Consider the following 24,797-nt stretch of genomic DNA (forward strand, 5'->3'; position numbering starts at 1 on the left):
AGCATATCATGCTACTGTGGGGACTATATATAAGTGGAAAGGATATATATATGAAATTATATATGGAAATTTAACCTCCATATCCTGAAATATCAATGCTAAGGAAAAATAGTCACAAAATTGATTTAATTATATCAACTTTTGATTGAACACTCAGGAAATAAGAGTTTTGATTTGAATGAGGTAAACAAAAAGCCATAAAAGAAGACAGACAGGATCAGTGGATAGAATCTTATTTAAAAAGAAAAAAAACATAAAGAGAAGCTAACCTACTCTTATATTAATCTGATTTATTTCTATGGCAATTGGTAGATTGAAATAAAGACAGGAATGAACTTTATGGTATACTAGGAAAAATTTCAAATTTGTCTTATATGATGTGCTCATTAACAGAAAATTTTCTATCAGTCAATGCAAGATAAAAGCCTAAATGGTTATATAACTCTCGAAGAGTAATTAACAATGGAATGAGGTCAACTTTGAAAGAAACATATATGGTGCCATCTTGGGTTTGACCATGACATGGACATGGGCTAGTAAGCAATATCATTATTAAATAGACAGAAATAATATCTAATAAAGAATTGGGTTTCATATTGTGATTCTATTCAACATTTAAATTATTTTCCACCATCTTCCATGACAAAAAATGTAACCTTCTTTCATCTTTTCCATGTGCTTCTTTATTTTCTTTCTCCCCTTCCCCACCCCCCAATTAGTCTTACCTCTGGGAGAACAATAAAAGCACCTGTCATTATGGTAAGCGCGATGTTAATTCCAAACAGCCATCTCAAAAAGATAAAATAAGAGGCAACACCAGATCCAAAATGACCTTAGGAGACATAAGAATACATAAGTATCTGACCTCTAACACAAGGCTAAAGGATTTTTCTTTACTTTAAGTCAGATGATGATTGCTCTAATTTAAAAACACTGGTGATGATTTTTTATAGTTCACAATATGAAAGGTACAGTGCATTTCTTACTATAAGTGATCTTACTATTGCATGTAATATTGATGGAAAAGAGTAATATGAAAATGTAGAAATTAACATTTACATCATCTTTCAGTCCAGTTTTACTGGTTAAGTTGGCTAGCATAAAGCTAACTGAAGTAATCTTATTATACAGAGTGATCCAAAAGTCTTAGTACAGTTCTATTAAAAATTTGACAAGAGTATATTATTCAAGTTTAAAACTGTATTAATATTTCAGAGACATTCTCTACAAAACTATTACAAGAAGGCAATTCCTCCTTTCTTTTCCAGCCCATCCAGAGAAGGAAGCAGAAACATGTAAGAAAAGCATGGTTTATGATTATTTAAAGATGGGTTATCATCTGCCTGTTGCATCATGGAGACCTTGAGCCAGGAAAGCATGTGTAGTAGTTCTATTCTCTAGAATGTTCAGCTGTAAGTAAATTGGATTTTATTTTGAGTAGGAGAAGTTGAACTAGATCTAGAGGATCTAGAATTTTCCAATTCTAAATTCTATGATCACCCAATTGTCCTAGTTCCTTGCCCCCATAGACTATGATTGAGGCGACTTAACTCCTTTCCCTGTAGACAAAAACCATGGCCTAGATGCTAGGACCAATCTAAGTAAGAAATTTAAGTATTCCTATGTCTATATGTAAGGTGATTCAGGATCTTATCAGTCTTGGTACTGGACTCTCTTTGATGCTTTGTAATCAATTCCTTTGTCTACCATATCTTGTACCCCTCTTAGTTGGGGCTGCTGGTTATTGTCCTAGTCTTCCATACCTAAATCTTTGCATTGGAGCTATCTCATTGCCTTTAGTTTTCTTTGGGACTAGAACCCTAATCCCAGCTCCTGGTTTTTTTAGCACCCAGGACAAGCTTTATAAAAGTCATCCAAGACATATAGCATGAAACTTGGCTAACAAGTCCAACTTTTAAAGAAATTGAATATAAAAATGGAGTTAACTGTAAGACATATTGTACCATAGGTAGAAAAATATTGGACTATTATGACCTCATGGCTTGAGAGCAGTCTGGGGCCAAGATAGGATAGAAATTCAGGACCAAGGAGAAGGTTAATTGGCATGAAGCCCCTGGAGGGAGGAAGTGGACCATGTAGTAGTTTCCTATTCTAGATAGTTATTTTTTAAACTAAATCCTGTTCTCAAAATTATTTCCAAGATACAGAGGGCTATAATTATAATGTTTTTCAGCACCATGTAAACTTTAAATCAAAGTTCTAGTGGCCTGCTCTAATTAAAACTCATCAGTTTCCATTGACTGTCCCTGCTTTGTGCCCTAGACCTATCTGAGATTGGTTCCCTACATATCTTCAAATCCACTTGGTGCCTGCCAACAGATTAACCTGACAATGTGCTCTGTCTGTAAGTTAGGGTACTCCAGTGCTGCCCACCAGTGGACTCCCCTGAATGATAATTACATACCTCTTTCTTTTCTCTATCAATCACTACCATATTTCCATTGTGATCAACTTACTTGTCTAGATTTCTTTCTGAAAATGTGGTTGGAACTTTACTGATCAGTGTTTCATCCTGACAGATAAATCTTATTCTTAAGCCTTTGTAATAAGAGCAAAAGCCTAATTTTGTTTCTCTGTATTTTTTTTTGCATTTCTAACTTCTTATCCCTCTTCTAGTGTCCTGTATCTGTATCTCTTCCTATTATATGTAAAGAAGATTGATCAGAACAACTCCCTAATCAACTTGATGGAGTTATAATTTGATCAACCTGTTTGGGATTTTGTTTAAATATTCCTGAGTAGGATGTGGATTTGTTCATCTATGACCTCAACAGAAATGAAGATCTGGGAACACTGAGAAGTCTGGGGGTATATCTATTGGGGTATTCACATTAAGACCTCATTGAGGAAATAGACATCTAAAGTTTCACATATTTTGGATAATGCTGTTGGTTTGAAACCATCCCATAGATTCAAGATACATATTTGTATATAAACAATATGGGAATTTGTTTTTTCTTGTTTATACATATTTTTATAAAAATTTTGTTTTTCTTTCTTTTTCACTTTGAGGAATAAAAGAGAAAATATGTTCATTATTTAAAAAATGAAAAGAAAAGGATAGCACAATCTTCCTGTATTTTCAAAGAACCTTTAGAATAGAACATTGGAGTTAAAGTCTGCCAACATTCTTTATCTCTCCTCAGATTACAAATACTTACTTTCTATTTTCTTTATTCTCATTTCCCATGGAATGAAGATAACTATAAAGTTATAGGCAAGCCGTACAAATTTCCTCCAGAGCTAAAGAAAAATTGGTAGGAAGAAACAAATGACACTTTCAGAAATAAAGAAGTAATCAGAAGATCTGTGGATCATGTTGGTATCCAAGTACATAGCTAGAGAAATATAAAAGATGAGAGGAAGTTAGGAATATGTTCTTTGAAACATATTTTGTTGGGCAGTGAGGAGGGAAAACTACAGGGGTTTTTCTGACATTATAAACTTTCCACTGAATTTTCAATATGATGCTTTTGAACCATGATGCAGTTGATGGGTTCCCTCTGGTTGGAGAAGGTATTTTCTGCTTATTCAGAGGAGCCACAGAGTTCCAGACCACCTCAACTTTTATGAGCATCCTAAATGACTCAGAAGATAACATGTAGATATATAATTTATTCATTACAGAAAATATAAGAAATTTCAGCTTTTGCTAAATATTGGTGAGAACCAGTCTGCCTATATTTCATCTGTCGTGTTGCTTTGGCATTTGGCATGTGAGTTAATATTCATCAGAATTGTCAAGTGACAAGAGTCCTGAGAGATCATCTATTCCAGAGGTATCAAAATTGTAACTCACAGGCTTCAAGTAGTTCAAATAACTGTACATATTCTATCTAGAATAGAGAAAATTATAGTGTGGATAGGAAAGGGGTGCAGGGTATGATTTTTGTCTTTAAATATGAAAGAGGCATTAGAATTATGCTACTTGATCCCAGAAGACGGAATTAGTAGTAATGGATAGAAGTTCCTGAGAAGCCAATTTAAACTTGAGGTAAAGTTTACATTTAAAATAGTCTAAAATGCAATGGATTGCTTTGCGAGCTGATTTCCATTCACTGAAAGCTTGTAAATAAAGCTTGAATTATAATGGGGAGGGGATAGGGAAGGGATTTCTGGTTAAATATTGGTTGGACTTCATGATTTTTGAAGTCCTTCCCAATGTCACTTCAGTCACTATTTTTGGCACCAGTATCAAGCTTGCATTTCTAATGGTTTCCTGAATGACTGTATTTGTATATCTTTTTCTTTTTTTCACTTCAAATTCCACATATATAAACTTTATTTCATTTTCCTCTGCCTCATACCAAACCACAAAAACTTCAAGCTTTCTTATTGGTGTCCTTGTTTTCATCAGTGGAACTGCCATAATCCCAGACAGTCACTCAATTTTAACTCACTATTCATTTTGTCCATTTCCTTCCTCTTTCCTCTTTCCCTTTCTCAATTCTCTTGTAATCTCTTTCGATGTCTCTTCTATCTCACCCTTGCTCTCTGACATAGAGGAGTGCAAGTAGAACTCTATTTAGAATATTTGAATGGCACAGCTGGAGGGGACTTTAGGTATTATTTAGTTCTTCTCCCTCATTTTGCATATGAGAACCAAAGAAAATAAGCAACTCATTTTTAGAGATAACTAGTCAGAGCTTAAAAGACTAACAGAATAAAAGAGGAATTCAGGGGCCATCTGGTCCAACTTCTACCTAAGCAAGATTCCCTTTGCCATTCCATAAGTTGTCGTCCATCCTCTGCTTGATGACATCTAGGTAGATGAAACCCAATATATCCCAAAGTAGTTCACTCCATTTTATAATGCTCTAAATATTAGAAATATTTTCTTTATTCAAAGCTGAAAATCACATATCTGTAATTTGTATTCATTTTTTCCCATTTCTGTTTTAGGGTGCTAAGTACAATGAATTTAATTCCTTTTTTCCCAAGACAGTCCTTTAAATATTTGAAGATAACAATTGCAGATCTTCCTTATATTTTCCCTGATCCAGAGTGAACACATCTAATTTCTTCAACCAAGCTTCTGATTTCACAATCTAAAGAAATCTTAGTATTCTTTAGTTTGTCTATAGTATACATTTTAAAGTTAGCTACCTAGAAAAGGAATGTCATATTCCAGATATAGTCTCAACAAGGCTGAGTGCTGTGAAACTAAGTTTTTCCTCTTCATAGTTACTGCCTTTTAAAATATAGTCTAAATATCTAGATTTTTTTTAACTGCAACATTGCTGTTCCCTTATCCTGAGCATGTGTTTGAGATTTTTTTCTATTTACACTATTGTCAAGTTATATCTGCCCTACCTTTAATTGTGAAGTTAGTGACTTTTTCAATCTATTTTTGAGTTTACATTTATCTTTAACCATTTTACTTAATTTATTTTGGCCCATTGTTCTAGTCTGTTGAGTTCTTTTGGATTCTGATTAATACTCTTTTAAATGTTTTGCACAGAGACCTGGGATTGAGCTCTATCTCTGTAACCAATTAGCTGTAAAGCCCTTAACAAATCATGTCACCTCTCTGAATCTCATTTTCTTGTTTGTAAATGGGGATACTAGTTCTACTCTCTCCCTTGCATATTGATAAAATGGAACAAAAATATTAATTACATTTTTCTCAACAATTTTTTCCCAATTTTGGAATTAATCACTAAACAAATAATTTGTATTTGTATTTTAGTCCCAGGGCTTAGAATAATTTTCTAGCTTTCAATGAACTAATGAGAAAGAATAAATGTCAAGAGGCTTTTTTTTTCACCTGAGCATCTGGAAGAGGCCCAAATCATATTAACTCATTATGAAACTGGAGTATGAAGGCTCTGTTTTGGGGGCTAGTGCTATTCAAAATTCAGTCTAAAAGCCTCCATCAGTTTAGCATAGTCAGGGATTTTGTCAGATAGTCATGCCTCCTGGGTTGACATGGGATAAACATGTATATATTACATTAAAATTCTTAATAATAATGACAAACACAAATAAAACTCTATATTACTAGTTTTTGAAACCAGTTCTGATTGTGTCATTACACTACTCAAAAAAGTTTAGTTTATCAATATTACTTCTAGGATAAAAAAAATACTATATTTCAATCTAGCATTAATAGCTCACCACATTCTGGCTCCAACCTATTATCTCTCTTCCCTGTCTATTATAAGCAAAATGACAGTAACTACTTTTTGAAGTCTAAAACCAACTTTGAGCCTTATCTCATCCTCTGTGGGGAGGTTGATGGATATAGAACTTGCCTACTATTTCTGTTCCCATCTCTTTTGTCTGCTTTGATACTGGTCTTGGGAAGTAGGAGCGGAAGGAGGGAGTTGTTTTGAGTTTTGGAACTATGCTGGCCTAAGGGAAGAGGAGGTGTCTGACTTCACCTTCCACACACTCAAGGTGAAGAAGAAGAACCTGTTTTCTTTTTAATTCTATCCTTCCCAATAACCTTCCTGCACAAACAATAAAATTCTCCAAATACTCTTATTCCTCTTGCACCAGTAAGGCACCTCTGAATTCTAAAATTCTTGGGAAAAGCTTCACTTACCCCATTAGGGTTACAATTCTACTGATATCCCAGATTTGTTGAGTATTTTGAATGAGAGACTATATGGAAAATGATTTTTAAACTTTAAAGTGCTTTGAAAATCAGTTATTGTTATTTAATGTGAGATCCAACAAACAACAACTATTACCATTATTTGAAAAACTGAGACAGGTCTAAATGAACATTTGTGATACATATATGTAGATAACATAAAAAAACTGCAGTAAAGGAAAGCTGTGAGAGGCAAATAAAGTAAGTGGTGGAGTCAATTTCATTACATATCCAAGGGCAACAAGAAATAACGTTTCATAATATACTTGATCATGCAATTTTATCTTGAAAAAGAAAATAAGTACACCTCAGCAAGCCAAGGAGACAATTATATTTTACATATCAATATATGTTTCAAGGGAAGGTAAGTGGTGCAATGGATAGAACACTGGGCCAGGTTTTATTAAAACCATAGTTCAAATCCGACCTTAGATATTTATTGTGTGACTCTGGAGAAGTTACTTAACCCTGCTTGCCTTCTTTTCCTCGTCTGTAAAATGAGCTAAAGAAGGAAATAGCAAACAACTCCAATATCATTTCCAAGAAAACCTCAACCAAGATCATGAAGGATCAGACATAATTGGAACAACTGAATAACAACTTCTGTATTGAAAAGGGCCATGTTTCCTTTAAACTTTCTGTCTCTCCCAGAATCTAGCATAGTGAACTGCAACCAGCAGGTACTTATTAAGCATTTGTTGAATTAAATTTAAAATACATAGGTCTAGGGAATGGAGAATTACAAGGGAAGAGTGAAGAAGTCAAGTTTGTTTTTTTACCTTTTATATTCTTATAAAATTGAAATATCATAAAATCAAGGAATTATATTATTTAGAGTTGGCAGGAATTTCAGCAGCCACATTGTCCAGTCCATGTCTAAAAGAAGATCCAAGTATAATATACCTGAGAAGAGGTCTTTCAGCTTCTGCTTGCCAATCTTCCATGAGTGAGAACCTATTTCTAAGTGGTCCCTTATACATTCGGCTGATTCTAATTAACATAGGCCTAAATTATCCCTTTGTAATTTTTATCTGTATTTTTTCTTTATTTGCATTTGTTTTTCTGGTTCAACTCTTTGGGGACAAATAGAAGTCTAATCTTTCTTCTGTATCTTTTGAATACTGGAAGACATGTCTCATAGCCTTATATTTTCTAGAGCAAAGCTTCCTAGTTGTTTCAACAGATTTTTTTTTAATATGGTTTGGACTCAAGACTTTACAAACTTGAGTTCTCTTTTCTGCATGTTATTTTCTTTTCTAATTTCCTTACTATATTGTGGCTTCTACAACTGAAAACAATACTACAAAGATAGTTGACTAAGATGGAGGGATTATTCAATCATTATTTATGGAAACTATGTCTCTCAATGGGCAGAAGGGTGGTCCAGTTTTAAGTCTGGATGATCTGAGTTCAAATCTGGTTTTAGATATTTGCTAGCTGTGTTATCCCGGCAAGTCATTTAATTCTGTTTGCCTCAGTTTCCTCATCTATAAAATTAACTAGAAAAGGAAATGGCAAACCATTCTAGTGTCTTTTCTAGGAAAATGTTAACTGAGGTCATAGACAGACATAACTGAAAAATGACTCAACAATAAAAGCATCTTAATTAAGCTCCAAATCATAATAAGTTTTTTTCTTCTTCTTTTTTTTTTTTTTTTTTTTTTGCTGCCACATCACACTGTTGACTCATATATTAAGCCTCTAGCCCATTAAAAGCTTCAGCTCTTTGTAAACAAATTATTGTTGGCTCAAGTATCTCTAATCTTGTCCTTGTGGAGGCTGATTCTTTTTTTTTTTCAACCCACGTGTAATCTTTATGTTTATCCCCATTTCATCTTATTAGGTTCAGGTCAATGTTGTAACCTACTGAGATCTTTTTGGATCCTTTTTCTATCAGTATTTTAACTATGCCTCCCAGATTCATGTTATTTGAAAATTTGTTTATATCAATATCATCATTTTATAAGTCTTCTTATCAGACTTTTATTCCCTTCAAATAATTTCTAAAAATCAATGAATTGGGAAGATTTTTATTTAAAAGACTTTGTAGTTTTACAAATAAGAATTTATTTATACTGAGGATAGGCAATACCTAAGAGGGATAACTAACCAACTTAACCAACACCATCAGTTGTCCAAGATAAAAATATGATATTTAGGGATTCATATGTCAAGAAATAACTTTATCAAAGATGGTAATGTTTATATTTCTGGATGATATGAGACCTTTTCAGGCAGAGGTCCTGGCAAAACTTAGGATCATAAATTGAACTAAAAGGAACTCTAAAAATTGTTGAAACTGGTGGCTCTGTACCTGAGCTCTATGAATTTTTTATGTTTTGGTAATTGTTTTTCAATATGATCAGTTTCCTTAGAATAGTATTATTGTATTTTATGCACTCTTAAATGGTATCCTGAGAAGAAATTGTAAGGTTTCACCAAATTGCCAAAGGGGTCCATAATCTTAAAAAAAAAAAAAAAAGCTGAACAACTTCTGAAGGAGGAAAACTTCCTCATTCTACAACAAGAAAAAAGTGTCAGTGATTTACCTAAAATTATGGAGGTAGTTTTGGGAAGAAAAAGGACTCTGACCCTAAATTCAGTGGTGAAGTGGTTCAATGGGAAGAGTGCTGCTTTTGGAGTCAAAGAAAGCTGAATTCAAATTTAGCCTAAATCCAGTCTTATTGCTAAATTTTGTTCCTGATCAGGTCATCTCACTTTGTGCTGTAATTTCTTCATCTCTGAAATCAGGATAAAAATAGCATCTAACTAACGAGGCTGTTGTTAAAATGAAATAATATTTATGAAGGATTTTGAAAACTTCAAAGCAATATACAAATGCTAGCTAGTATTATTAAATTCAATATGTTTTGCTTCTTCTAGAGTTATTCTAGTGATCGTGTTCCTATCTTTAGCTCATTGACTTTTGCTGATATTGTAACTGTAACAACCTCACCAATCTAGAGCAGTTCAGGGAAAGATCCCTTTGGTTTGCAACTTGATTTAAGAAATTAAATTATTATCAGATTCCCTGAAAGAAAAAAAAAAGAGTCTTGTATATAGTGCTAAAATAAATCTTTGTTGAATTAAATTTAAAATGAAATAATATCTAAGGCTATTAAAATACTATTTGTTTAAAAAAAAACAAAACCTTGTTCAATCATGCATCTCAAACAAAACTAAGCAGAGTTTGTCTTGGAGACAAACACAATTACTAAGGAAATACCCCACTGCAAATACAATTAAGAGATCCTTAGCTACAAGACAGTTAATTCTTGTGATTCAGGACTTGGCAACACAGCTAGCTTCCTTCCTTCCTTCCTTCCTTCCTTCCTTCCTTCCTTCCTTCCTTCCTTCCTTCCTTCCTTCCTTCCTTCCTTCCTCTCTCCCTTCTTCCCTCCCTCCCTTTCTTGCTCCCTCCCTCCTTTCCTCCCTCTCTCCCTTCCTCTTTCTCTCCCTCCTTTCCTTCCTTCTTTCCTCCCTTCCTCCCTCCCTCCTTCCCTTCCTCCTTCTTTTCCTTCCCTCCTTTACCAAATGACATTGAAATGGGAAAGCATTATGGTTCAATGAAAAAAAGAGTTCGAGAAGTCAGAGAACCAGCATTCTAAATCCTGCCTCAGATGCTTATGACTTGCCTGACTTTGGGAAAGGCACTTAAATTCCAAGAACCTCAGCTTCCTTATTGCTAAAATAAGAGATCTGGAATAGATGAGCTCAGATGTTCCTTCTAAGTTCAGTTCTAGGTTATGACATTGACTATTCTGTTCACGATTATAAAATCCTCATTCCAGGCTGGGGGAAACAGTGACTGTTTAGTCATTTTCAGTCATGTCCATTGTCTGACTATTCATTACTCTGTTGCAGCCGGGAGGGAGGTGGGAGGGGGTTCTTGGCAAAGAGCTAGAGCAGTTTGTCATTTCCTTCTTCAATTGAATTTGCAGATGAGGAAACTGAGGCAGGGTCTTGCCCAAAGTTGTACAGTTAGTAAGTCTGAGGTCAAGTTTAAATTCAGGATATTCTGACTCTAGATCTTGCACTCTATCCCTTGTACCACCTAATTGCCCATGACTACTTGATTATATTTATGATTTTATATATACAACTAAAACATCTGAATTAGACACACAAATAAATACAAACTGTAGTCCTATTTATAGACAGTTTTACAGAGCAGAAAAGAACAAGTAGCATACCTATAAGTTGTTTTGATTATTATTCTATAGAGATCAAATTATCTTCTTAATGAAGGTCTTCTGTCAGTATCAATATTATAGTCTTATGAAATGATTTGCTGAGACTGGTAGTCAACATGCTATAAAATGTATCATTTTCATGAGGGAAAACTCCATTAACTAATCATCTTCATCAAGGCCAAATACTCTATTTAAATAATTAGCATCAATGAAAAGTATACAAAGAAACACAGTTGATAAATTAGATAATTCTTCTTCCCAGTCGTGGATATGAGAGTCTGTTTATGCTTTAAGTTTTCATTTGTAACTTCTGGTAAGACCAAGTGATGTTTTTTGGACTAGGCCCATGATTTCATACACATTCAGAGTTCTAAGTGAGGAATTTCTTATACCAATATAGATTGGTATGTTCTTTTCTGGCTATACTTGTAGAGAAGAGGACCCCTGTGGACCAACTACTGACCAATTGGTAATGATGGGTAGGTAAACACAGTACCCTGGGAAGAATAGCTTTTCTCAGACTCCTGACCTTGCTTCTAGCTTAGTCCTCTATAAAAAGAGTACTGTCCAGAAGAGCATCATTTATGTATGTAGCTCTGACCCAGCTATTGTTACTATGAATGCCAGAGCAGTTTCTTTCTATGCATCTACAACTATTGAAGAGCTATAGAAATATTTTTCACTACCAGATCCTTGATATTGTGAAATTGTTTAACATAAAAAATAGATATGGTTTTATAATCGGAAAGAACACTAAGAAAGATGTATTATTATATGCTTTGCCACTGGATCTTATGGACCATTGGGTCTTTCTACTTGACCCTCTTTCCTATCTACATTATTTTCCTTTAGGATTAACTTGAGAGCAGGGGCTGTTTTGCTTTTCTATGTATTCTGAGCACTCAGCACAGTGCTTTATATATACTGAATATTTAGTGATTTATGTTCATTCATCCATCTATCCATCCATCCATCCATTCATAATCTTAGTGAATTGTCTGGGGAAAGAAAGAAGGAAATAAGCACTTATTCAATACCTATTGCATGCCAGACACTGTGATTTGTGGTCATTGAGTCATTTTTTAGTCACATCCAACTCTTCATAATCTCTTTTGGGATTTTCTTGTCAAAGACACTGGAGTAGTTTTCCATTTCCTTTACCATATCATTTTATAGATGAAGAAACTGATGAAGTGACTTGTTAAGGATCACAAAGCTGGTAAGCATTTGAGACCAGAGTTGAACTCATGAAGATGATTCTTCCTAACTAGCTCTTCCACTTAGCTCTCCACTATATAAATATTATTTCATTTGGTCCTCACTACAACCCTGGGAAGTAGGCACTATTATTATCCCCATATTATGGATGAGGAAACTGAAGCAAATAGTGACAAAATATTTTTCCCAGGGTCATATAGTTACTATATATCTGAGGCAGGACTTGGATTTTGATCTTTCTGATGTAGAGGCCATCTTTATATCCACAATCTTGTAACTTCCTCTGCTATATGAAATGAATGAGTAGAATAAATGGGGAAATAACTTCAGCCAGAAAAGTGATGGTACAAAGAATTAGGGGACTTATGACTGGTGTAATATATTACCAATGCAAGTGGATAAGAAACTAAAAGCAATGGTATTTTTTGTCCAAGCTGGGCTTGGTTGGAGATGATTGGAATCCAAAGACCCATCAAACTCAGTGCTGTAGGACCAGCAGCTGACACAAAGCTCTTGCAGTCAGAAGACTATATACCTACATCAGCACCTGCTGCTTGATAGCCTCTTGTCCTGGTCAGTCTCCCTTCAAACTTCAATACGATCTCCTTAGCCCGTCTGTAAAAGAAGGAAAGGTCATCATGTCCAGACAACTTCATTTTATTACATTCTGAACTCTGGGCCAAACACATTTGAATAAGGAAAGCTGTAAACAGTTGCCGCAGAACCTATGAACTGTTGCTGTGGAATGATGGAATTATGTAAATGTTTCCTTGAACCACTTTGTCATGATCAGGAAATTCAATTTTTCCATGAGCTCTTTAGCTTCCTCCTCTCCAACTCCAAAACTATAATGCAGCTTATATTCTTCTCTGTGCTGATATTTAAGGAACTATCCCTGCATATTAATACCCTCTCTCTGAATTATAGGGTATAAAGAGGTAAGTTTGGCTCATTAGCTTTGGAAATTCTGTTGTCTCACTCTGAGGCAGTCAGTCATATGACAGTGTGTGTGTGGATATAACTTAGGATCATAGATTATAATGAGAGGGGATCTTAGAAATTATCTATTTCAATCATTTCTTTTGCAGATGAGGCCTAGAGAAGCCAATGATTAGCCTGAGGTCCCATGGATGGTAAACATTGGAGCCAGGATTCTTTCATCTCCAAACACAGGGCATTTTCCACTGCAACAAATTGCTTCTTTTATGTCAAAATGACTTCATCTGAGTAGGAAAGCCAAAACCATTATTAAAGAGCTACACCCAGGGAAAAATGGCCATTGATGATGATAATAGTTAGCATTTATATATAACGATTTAAAGTTTGTAAAATGTTTTATAAATATCTCATTTTATTCTCAAAAACCTAACTTTGGGAGGTAGGTAACATTACTATCTTAAATATTTTTATATATTTTATATATTTATGTACACATATTTTATAGATGAGGAAGAACACGCAGGCAGAAATTAAGTGATTTGTTTAGGGCCACAAAGTTAATATTTGGATAGATTTTGAACTCAGGTCTTGTACATTCCAAATCTAGAACTCTTTACATAGTTACTTCTAGAGATAGATGTGTTTGATGTGGGGATAGTTGATAAAGATAATAAGGATCCAAGGCTAGACTGAGAAGCCTAGGTTGATGAAGGGAGTGTCCTGTTGTATTCTACTCTGCTCAGACTAATCACATTGGGAGTATTGTGTTCAGTTCTAATACTACAATAGAACAACACAGGAGCAGGTGCGTGGTATGGTGTTAGAGTGTTGAGCCCAGAATCAGGAAGACTTTTATCTTCATGAACTCAAATCTGGCCTTAGATAGTTATTATCTGTGTGACCATGTCCAATCACTTTGTTGCCTCAGTTTCCTCATTTGTAAAATGAGCTAGAGAAGGAAATGGCAAACCATTTTTAGTATCTTTGCCAGGGAAACTCCAAGTGGGTCACAAAGAGTCAGTCAGGACTGAAAGTAACTAACTGAACAACTGACAGGTTTCCATAAAAGCATGACCAGGAAGAGTAAAAATCGGGAAGTCACATTATAGAAAGATTGATCATAAGAATTTGGCATGTATATTTGGAATCTTTCTCTTTGTGATGCTTTCTTTTCCTCACCCCACAGGAAACCTGACCTATAGCTATCATTATGGATCACAGACAATAGGATTTAAAACAAGAAGATAATTTAGCTAACCCCTACCCCACCCTTTAGAAATGAAGATCCTGAGCACCAGGAGGTTTGTCAGCTTGCCCAAGATCTAATATCATGTTAGAAATATCTGAGCAAAGATTCAAACCCAGTCTTAGAAGGCTTCAAGTTAGCCTGGTGTCAAATTAGACAGAAGGTTGAACTTGGAATCAGGAAGATCTGAGTTCAAATCCAGCTTCAAACACTTATCAACTGTGTGATCCCAGATAAATCCTTTAATCTGTCTTTTTTTAACTGCCTTATCTATGAAACAAGGACAATAATAAAGTCTACCTTCCAAGGTAGTTGTGAGCATCAAATGATTTTGTATTTGTAAAGCATTTTATAAACCTTTAAGTTATATACCAATGCTTATTATTATTACTGTTCTTAGTGTCTGTAGGATCATATGATTGTAGATTTAAAGTTGGAAGGTACCTTAATTAAGGTATTCTAAGACTTTCATTTTACTAATTCATTAAACATTGTAAAATGTTTGCTATAGATTATCTTATGTGACCCTCACAAGAGTCCTATGAGATAGGTGTTATTATTATCCCATGCAAATTGATTGTATAGTCAATGAACATTTATTAAATACCAACTATGTATTAGGAATCGTATTAAGCACTGGACATAGACAAAGAGAGGCAAAAAATAGTCCTTGACCTCAAGGGAAGACAATAAGCCAACAAATATGTGCAAACAAGTTATACATAGCATAGGTAAAAATAATTTGCAATGGAACAATGCTAGAATTGAGGTGAGTTGGAAAAGGCTTCCTGTAGCAGATGGAATTTTTAGTAAGGAAGCCAGGGAAGTCAGGAGGTGGAAAGAGGAGGGAGAGCATTCCAGGATTAGAGAGCCAGAGCAAATGCTCAGTGCTGAGAGATGGATCATCTGTTCATTGGCTGCAAGAAGGACAGTATCACTGGGTTGAAGTATTTTGCAAACCTTCCCATGCTAGAACTAGAACTGCTAGTTTTGAAGAGTGTGTGATGAGGAGTAAGGTGTAAGAAGACCAGTGAGGTAGGAAGGGACTAACTTGTGAAGGGCTTTGAACACCAAATAGAGGATTTTGTATTTGATCCTAAGGTGATAAAGAACCACTGTAGTTTGTTGAATAAAGGAACAACATGATTTGACCTTCTCTATTAGTGACTGAATGGAGGATGGATTGGCGTGGTAAGAGACCTGAGGCAGGCCAATGTATCTGTGGACTATTGTGATAGTTCAAGTGTGAGAGGAGGAGGAGCTGCTTCAGAGTTTTGGCAGTGGCAGAGGAGAAAAGGGAGCATATTCAAGAGATGTTGCAAAGGTAAAACCAAGCAGCTTTGGCAGCATATTGGATCTAGGGTGGGAAGAGGAAATGAAGAATTCAGAATGATTCTTAAGTTGTGAACCTATGGGACTTGGAGGATGATATTGCCTTCTACAATAATAGGGAAGGGAAGAGTTGGGAAGGATTTAGGAGCGAAGATAATGAGTTTTGTCTTAGCCATGTTGCATTTAAGATGTCTCTTGGAAAATTGAAATTATTTCTAGTCATATGAAAAGGTGCTCCAAATCACTATTGATCATAGAAATGCAAATTAAGACAACTCTGAGATACCACCACACACCTTCAGATTGGCTAAGATGACAGGAAAAGATAATGACGAATTTGGAGGGTGATGGTGGGAAAACTGGGATACTAATGCATTGTTGGTAGAACTGTGAATGAAAACAACTATTCTGGAGAGCAATATGGTACTATACTCAAAAAGTTATATTTGATAACTTTTGATCCAGTGGTGTTACTACTGGGCTTATATCCCAAAGAGATATTAAAGAAGAGAAAGGGACCTGTATGTGCAAAAATGTTTGTGGCAGCTCTTTTCGTAGTGGCTAGAAACTGGAAATTAAATGGATGCCCACCAATTGGAGAATGGCTTAATAAATTATGGTATGTGAATGTTATGTAATATTATTGTTCTATAAGAAATGACCAGCAGGATGAATACAGAGAGGCTTGGAGAGACTTACATGAACTAATGCTAAGTGAAATAAGCAGAACCAGGAGATCATTATATGCTTCAACAACAATACTACATGATGATCAATTCTGATGGACATGGCTCTCTTCAACAACGAGAGGATCCAAAGCAGTTCCAATTAATCTGTAATGAACAGAACCAGCTATACCCAGAAAGAACAGTGGGAAATGGGTATGGACTACAACATAACGTTTCCACTCTTTCTATTATTGTTTGCTTGCATTTTTGTTTTTTCTTCTTAGGTTATTTTTACCCTCTTTCTAAATCTGATCTTTCTTGTGCAACAAGATAACTGTATAAATATGTATACATATATTATATTTAACATATACTTTAACAATAGACTTCGGAAAGTAATCTTCACCTTCATTTTATGAATAAGGAAACTTAAATTTTGGAGAGTTTGAATGACTTCTCCAAGGTTATATTTATATGCAAATAATCGAGCTAGGATTCAAACCTAGGTCCCATGTTGTATTTCCCTATCCAGTGTTTTTATATTGCTTCCTCAGTATCTTCATGAAAAAAAGAAATTTTTAATGGGGAGAACTCATCTCTAGTTCTGCTCACATTTCCAAAGTACAAATTTCAATCAATATATAAAATATCACGCTAATCAGTAATCATATACAGCAGTAACAATATATTACAGGCTAGTATCCACTCTGTTAAGGGTAGTATAGTGGACAACAGCTATATTAAAGGGCAATATTTAACTTCAGACTGATAATTTTCACTATGGCCTATATGGAGTCATATTCATTTGCTTTCCAAGGAGACATAACTTAGTGGACTTCTCAGAGAAACACCACAATTAGCTTTCTGAAGACATAACCAGTAATATGCTACATTACCATAAGCTAGTAAAGACAGGATTTATGGGACCAAGAAAGAAAACACAAGAATTAGAGAAGGAGAACAGTGAAGATGTGCATTTACTTTCTGCCCTAGTCAGGAAGAAGCCCAACTAGCTATTGCCAAGCATAACCAAGTCCCAGACTATCTTGTTTGTGTAGAATGATTGTGAGGATGGAACTCTATCATCCTCCATTATCTATACTTCACACCTCTGGGCATCTTTAAACAACTTTTGATATATTAAATTAACATATCTTTAGACAGGTCTGAGACCTAGTCTGCCAGTTATTCCATCTGTCTCCTCCTTGATCCCTCTCTCTGACCTCTCTGACACTTTCCTTTCTCCCCTAAAAAATTCCCAAGGTTATGTTTCCCCTATAAAAGATCTGCTCATGATGAAGATTTTTGGTCCGTCTCAGTCCTTAGAACTAAGTCCACTATGAAGTGCTCCAATTTCTCTGTCTTTGTCTCTCTGTCTCTCTGTCTCTCTATTTGTCTCTCCTCTTCTCTTCCCCCTCCTCCTCCTCCTGCACGTCCTCTTCTTCCTCCCACTCCCCTTTTTCATCCTCTTCCTCTTTCTCATAATGCTTATCTTTAATGGCATTTTTCTCCTTACTATATAGCTACATCTGGTAATACTTCCAGGAGCAGATACATTATGTCTCCAATATCAAAATAACTACTTAATGTGGATTTGTGAGCTACTGATGCTTCTCTTGGGAGAAAAACAAAACAAAACAAAACTTGAGATGGGGAGAAGAACTATAGATAGTAAAATATAAAACCAATGATCTGAAAGACATTTTGCTCGGAGTAGAGAGTTTGACTTCTACCTTTGGAGGGCTTATGAAGGAAAACTGTGATCATTAGGAACCAGGATTGTGTTCAGTAAGATCAAGTGATGTTTGATGAATTTCCTCTTCTGACAAAGTAACTAGAATGGTAGATCAAGAGGATGTCATAATTATACAGGGCCAGATTTCAGTAAGGCATTTAACAAAAGTCTTTCAGAGCATCCTTGTGGAGAAAATGAAAATATATGGACTGCATAGTGGCAATTTTAAGTGGATTTGGATCAGGTGGAATGAACAGGACCAAACGAGTGATGATTAATGGATGACTGTAATCTTGGAAGAAGATCATTAGAGGACTGACACAAGATTCTTTTTTAGGCTGATAAATATTTGTAATCAATGATATGGGAAAATATGTGCAATATTTAATATTAATTTATATGACATGATGCTTTGAAAGATAGCTAGCATGTTGGATAAGATTTGAAAAAAAAATTAGATAAGTTATGCTATCTAAATCTAACAAAAGGAAAATTTTCAGGGACAAATATAAATTTCTATCCTTGGTTTAAAGAAAATATTTAAGTACAGGTTAGAAAAGACATACTTTAACATTATTGACTTAACATTATGAGCTGTGGATAGGACAGAGAATATTCTAGGAAGATGGTGGAATAGATCAGAAAATTTTAGGTCTCTAAATCCCCTGTCCCTGCAAAAGACATAACATTGCCTCAGAGTAGCAGAAATAAACACAGGATAAAACAGTTGTTCTCCTAAGACAATTTGAGAAGATCCCAACAAAGATCCAACCTATTGAAGGTGGAATTTGGCTTGGATGAAAAGCAAATACCTCCAGTTCTACTCTGCAGAGTTAAAAAACAAAAATTTCTGGGGGGAGCTGGGTTGAGAAGTAGCCTCAGCCTTAGGAACTTGCATCTTAGACTGTGTGCAGGTCTGATAGCTTAGAAGATTGAAGGACTTCTCAGTTTTAAGAGATGCCAAGAGCAGCTGTGCTGACCAGACAACTCCTAGATTGTGGCTGCAGGAAGAAGGAGTTAGCATATCTGGTGAGTGCAGTAGTAGAGTAGAGGAATAGGGACTCAGTTGGTTATGAGCACTTGCAGGTGAGCTGACTTCTTGTTTTCAGTTCCAGAAGAGAGGACAGCTGTGGTTTGCAGCTACCAAAGGGAGTATACAGACAGATCATTTGTAGGACAATGTATATGGGGATTCTAACTGTGTCTTAGGAGTGGTAAGAAGAGCCCATGTTTGGGTCCTGAGATAGATCTCAGAAAATAAAAGTAAGAAGCTAGTTCCCCATCCCCTGGAACTACATTTCAATTACATTAATAACCGCTAAAGATAAAATAAAATATAAATAAATAATAAAGATCAAAAACAGAGGAGAAAGAACCCAACCATAGATAGCCACTATGGGGACAGAGAAAATCTGGGTTTATAGTTAGGGGAAGATAATGGAGCTAAAAAAAGCCACTCCTTTTTCAACGAGAAATGACAAATGGTCCCTAGTACAAAAAAAGTTCTTGGAAGAACTTAAAAAGGGCTTTTAAAAAATCAGATAAGGAACATTGAGGAAAATAAAAAAATAAAAACAATCCAAGAAAATTAAGAAAACTATGAATAGAAAATTAACCAACTGGAAATAAAGAATCAAAAACTTAAGAAAGAAAATAATTCTTTAAAAACTAGAATTGAATAAGGGGAACCTAAAGATATTTTATGAAACAATAAAAGGAGAAAATAGAAGAGAAAGTAAACATCTCTATTCTGGAGAACAGATCAAGGAAAAAAATATACTCAGACTGCATAAAAATTGTGATAAAAAAGATTGATACAATATTAGAAGAATCAAGCAAAATTGCCCTGGAGTTCTAGAACAAGAAGGCAAAGCAGACATAGGAAACTAAAACCAAAACCAAAACAAACAAGGCAAGCAAACAAAATAAAAAACATTGAACCTGAAAGATATCCCAGGAGGTAAACTTAAAGGAATATCATAGACAACTTTCAAAGTTCCCAGATTAAAAAGAATATATTGGAATTGAGGAGGAAAAAAATCAATATCATGGACCTATAATAAGCATTACACAAATTCTAGCAGCTATTATATTGAAAGACCATAGGTTTTGGAATATTATATTTCACAAAGCAAAAGACCTGGGTTTGTGACCAAGAGTAACTTACCCAGGAAAGAGGACTCATTAAGGTCATATATGTGAAAATATTAGCAGTTCTTTTATGATTGTTACCATTATTTGGGTAGTTTGAAAGAAAGACATAAACTTACTTGAATATGATAGGATGATCCTTGAAAAAAAAGCTTTAGGGAAAGATAAAAAGGAGTATTATCTCATACAAATGAGGTGTAATAGAAAAAAATACAAAAGAAGCTGTTAGGAGAGAGAGTGTGTAGTGCTAGAACTTTATGCTCATTGGGAATGGGTTAAACAGGGAACAACAGACACAAATATATGTGCATGTGTTGTCTGTCTTCTAAATTCAGAAAGAAATGAGGACAAAGAGATAGGATAAGGAAAAGGATAAGAGAGGGACTCTTAAAGGGATGGATAGAATAAGGAATAGGAAGGTAAGGTAGCAAGTAGAAGTAAAGTAGAGGGATAAAGAGATGGATAAATAGGGCAAGAAAGATAATGAGGAAAAACAGGAAAATATACAACAAATAATTGTAGTTTAGAATGTGAATGGGATGAATTTGCCTATAAAATGAAAATGAAAAGCAGGTTAAAAATTTGAATTCAACAATATATTGCTTACTCTGTAGTAATACTACACACCTCTCAGAAGATGACAGGAAAAGATAATGATTAATGTTAGAGGGGATGTGGAAAAACTGGGACACTAATGCATTGTTGGTGAAGTTGTGAACTTATCCAATCATTCTGGAGAGCAATTTGGAACTATGCTCAAAGGGATATCAAACTGTCTATACCCTTTAATGCAACAGTGTCTCTACTGGGCTTGTATCACAAAGAGATCATAAAAAAGGGAAATGGATCCACATGTGCAAAAATGTTTGTGGCAGCCTTTTTTGTAATGGCAAGGAACTGGATGCCCATCCATTGGGGAATGGCTGAATAAGTTGTGATAAATGAATGTTAAGGAATATTATTGTTCTATAAGAAATGATCAGCAGGAAGATTTTAGAAAGGGCCGGAGAAACTTACATGTACTGATGCTTGATGAAGTGAATAGAACCAAGAGAACATTATACATGTAACAAGATTATGTGATAGTCAACTCTGATGGACCTGGCTCTTTTCAACAATGAGGTGATTCAGGCCAATTCTAATGGACTTGTGATGGAGAAAATCATTTGCACCATAGAGAGGACTGTGGGGATTGAGTCTGGATCTCAACATAGCATTTTTACATTTTTGTTCTGTTTGCTTGCATTTTGTTTTCTTTCTCATTTTTTCTTTTTTGATCTGATTTTTCTTGTGCAGCATGGTAATTGTGCAAATATGTATAGAAGAATTGCAAATGTTTAACATATATTGGAGATGATAGTAGGAAAGAAGGGAGAAAAAATTAGAACACAAGATCTTGCAAGGATGAATGTTAAAAACTATTTATGCATATGTTTTAAAAATAAAAATAAAAATATGTTGCTTTTAAGACACTTTATAAAAGTGAGAGATACACACAAAGATTGAAAAAAAGTGCAGGAGTAGAATTTAGTATCTAAAAGAAAGCAGGGATAGTAATCATGATCTCGGATAAAGTTAAAGTTAAAATTAGTTTAATCAAAAGTGAAAAATTGAGAAAATACATTGTGTCAGCAATATTATTCTATATTGTTTTAATCCATTTAAAATATCTATACAGTATGAATACTGAGTGCATATCTGTCAAAATAGACACAGGAATTATATGAACATAAATATAAAGCACTTTTCATACAAATAAACTCAAATATAAATAATTTAAGTAATACTTATTGTTCCTGGGTAGGAAAAGCCAATATAATTTTTAAAATGACAATTTTACATAACTAATCTATTTATTCAATGTAATCTTAATTAAATTACCAGAAATTATTTTACTGAGTTAGGAAAAATAAGTTCTTTTGGAAGAACAAAAGATCAGGAACTTCAAAGAAACCAGGTAAAAAAGATAAATGATATGAAAAATTGAAAGCATTGTTGAAGTGTAAAAAGGAATAATTTTAAATTTTGTTAAATTAGAATTTTCTTGTATAAATATAACCTATGTAGCCAAAAACGGCCCAAATGGGTTGACTTATCAAAAGCCACATATAGGTAGTAAATACCAGAGTCTGGATTCAAACTCAATTTCTGTGATATCCAGTTCAATGTTTTTATCAGCTCTCTCATATTGTCTCCCTGTATTTTGTAATGAGCTCATAAATTTCAAAGTATAAAGTCTGAAATTATGACAAATATTTTAGATGAGAGCATAATTTGGATTTTATATCATTAAATAAAACTTGGAATTCTAAATTTGGCTACTCTTTGATTTTGTCCCAAACATAATAATCTCAATGCATGGTTTCTATTGTAATTAGCAAAAAAGTTTATCTCCTTTTAGTTCATAATCTCATAAATTTAAAATGGTCCATCAGTCCTCATATATACAGTGGATGGATTGCCATTCTTTCTATAACATTCTTTGTTGTGTGACCTCCTTCCCTTAGTCAAAAGTCAGTAAAAATTTAAAATGTTCAGTAATGAGCTATCTTTACCTTAGTGCTTTCAGCTTTTCCTTCATGGGCCATGGTCTGCAGCGAATTGTGGCCATGAGGTCTTTCTGGAATTGTATATTCTGGAAGATTTGTTCTGGATCATTGCTGTCCCCTCTTTCATCATTATTATCACTGTCATCCAAATTGCTGAGTTTAAGAAGATATTGAGAGAGGGAGGAAAAGATTATTCTGATATACTCTTTTAATTTTTTTTAATTTTAGTAGTATTTTATTTTTGCAAATACATGCAAAGATAGTTTTCAATAGTCACCTTTGCAAAACCTTGTGTTCCAATTTTTTTATCCCTCTCCTTCCCTCTTCCCTTTCCCCAAGATAGCAAACAATTCTATATAGGTTAGACACATTCATTTCGTCTCAACATATTTCTACATTTGTCATTGCTGAACAAAAACATCAGATCAAATGGGTAAAAAAAAATGAGAAAGAAAAAAATCAAGAAAACAAACATCAATAACAACAAAAAGGTGAAAATATCATTGCTTTAATTCACATTCAGTCTCCAATAGTTCTCTCTAGATGTGGATGGCAATTTTCATCACAAGTCTATCAGAATCCAATATACTCTTTCCAGCAAAACAATATAACTCAGTTTTATCCCAATATCTTATCAGCATAGTGTAATGGGTTCCACTAGGCAGTAACCCACTACTGCCCCCTATTGTTATAAGATTTCACTTGAATGGACTTGTTTTTCCAGATGAAACAAATCTGAGAAAGGAAAGGGGAGAAGTTTAGGTTTTCTGAAATTTTTTTTAAAATACAAAGTGATTCCTCCTAGAATAATTTCACTAAAAAGGAGTTTATTTATAGTATTAAAACTGTTTCTTTGGATAACATGAGTAAATAAGCAAAGAAATACAGTAAAATCTCATTTATGCAATATCTTATTGAGAATTTAAGGTAATTGTGATAAATGGCCTTTGGTTTTATGAATAAAGTTTGGCTAAGGAAATGTAAACTGGAAATGAGATTTCAGGGGAAAATATGCTTAATTGATTTCAGAGAACAATTTCAAGCATTTGTTTGCATACAATTAATAAACTCATTATAAATCTTTAAAGCTGATTCAAGGGACCTCCACTTCAGAACCCTTTGTTAGTAACATAATTAGTCTGTGTTTGAAGGTAATAAATGGCATCTCTTGAAAATTATTCTTATTTCTTCTAATTAAGCTAAAAGCAATAATATAAGAGATCATAGTGAGCATCACATTTTATGGTTGCAAAGTATTTCTAACTTCATTTCTATTGGTAAGGTTTTAGTGTTTAGTATTTTAATAAATAATTTTAGTACCTATTTATTTGAATCATTTTGTGAGCATCATATTAATTCTCATATTATCTTTATCATTACTATTTCAACTCTCTTTGTATTTTTAGGAAGTTGAAAAATAATCTACTTAGGTTCACTCAAGCACAGATACTGGAGTTGGAAGACAGGTCGAGGCTTTTAGAGTGTTCCCTCAAGTTTTTTCTCTATCTGAATCACTATCTCTTAATTTCTGTTTCTGTCAATATTTCCAATTAGTCTATGTTTCTGTCTCTCTGTTTGTCTCCCTGATTCTCTCTTATTTTCTCAATCTGTCTCTCTTTCCCTTTGCCCCATCTTTCTGTTTCTTTGTCTGTCTTTGCGTCTTTCTCTTCCTGTGACTGTAACTGTGTCTGTTTCTGTCTTTGTCTCTGTATCTCTGTCTGTCTCTTCTCTCCCTGGTCTATTCCTACAGCATAGGTGACATACAACAGCAAAAACTTAATGAAACCCACTATTCAAAAAGCCAAAGAAACACTCACCTGAATTGTAGTGGCTCCTTGTAAGGGTACAGTTGACTGGCATCCCTCTTGATGCTTGCATAGCGCCTAGACAACTTTGAAGATTTCATGATAGCAGGTGGATTTACTGTTATCACCAGAGTAGCAGCAAGGCAGTCAGGAAGTGGCAGACAGAAGGGTCTGCATCAGACAGTGTTTCCTGAACATGAGCTCAAGGGAACAGCAGTGCTCTCCACCACTTCGAAACAGAAATCCAAGCTCCCACATCTGGTTCTCTTACAAGGATGCTGATGGTCATGCATATGTAATTTTAAGGTGGCAGCACACTGTATAGATTGAAGAGGATCCTGC

The 24,797-nt window shown here is 34.6% G+C and overlaps 1 protein-coding gene across 1 annotated transcript in view; it reads right to left on the bottom strand.

Annotated features, from left to right (window-relative positions):
* The window catches only part of TMC3 (transmembrane channel like 3), a 60,054-nt gene extending 35,498 nt beyond the window's left edge, over nt 1-24,556 (bottom strand). Inside the window, exons 1-5 of the mRNA XM_051973961.1 lie at nt 24,468-24,556; nt 22,657-22,803; nt 12,570-12,645; nt 3,183-3,264; nt 726-832 (exon numbers count right to left, since the gene is read on the bottom strand). Of these exons, the coding sequence (XP_051829921.1) occupies nt 726-832; nt 3,183-3,264; nt 12,570-12,645; nt 22,657-22,803; nt 24,468-24,556 (501 nt within the window). The remainder of the gene's footprint in view (nt 1-725; nt 833-3,182; nt 3,265-12,569; nt 12,646-22,656; nt 22,804-24,467) is intronic.
* Between the last annotated feature and the right edge of the window lie 241 nt (nt 24,557-24,797).

The sequence above is a fragment of the Antechinus flavipes genome, chromosome 2 (genome assembly GCF_016432865.1).
Source record: "Antechinus flavipes isolate AdamAnt ecotype Samford, QLD, Australia chromosome 2, AdamAnt_v2, whole genome shotgun sequence".
Taxonomy (NCBI): Eukaryota; Metazoa; Chordata; class Mammalia; order Dasyuromorphia; family Dasyuridae; genus Antechinus; species Antechinus flavipes.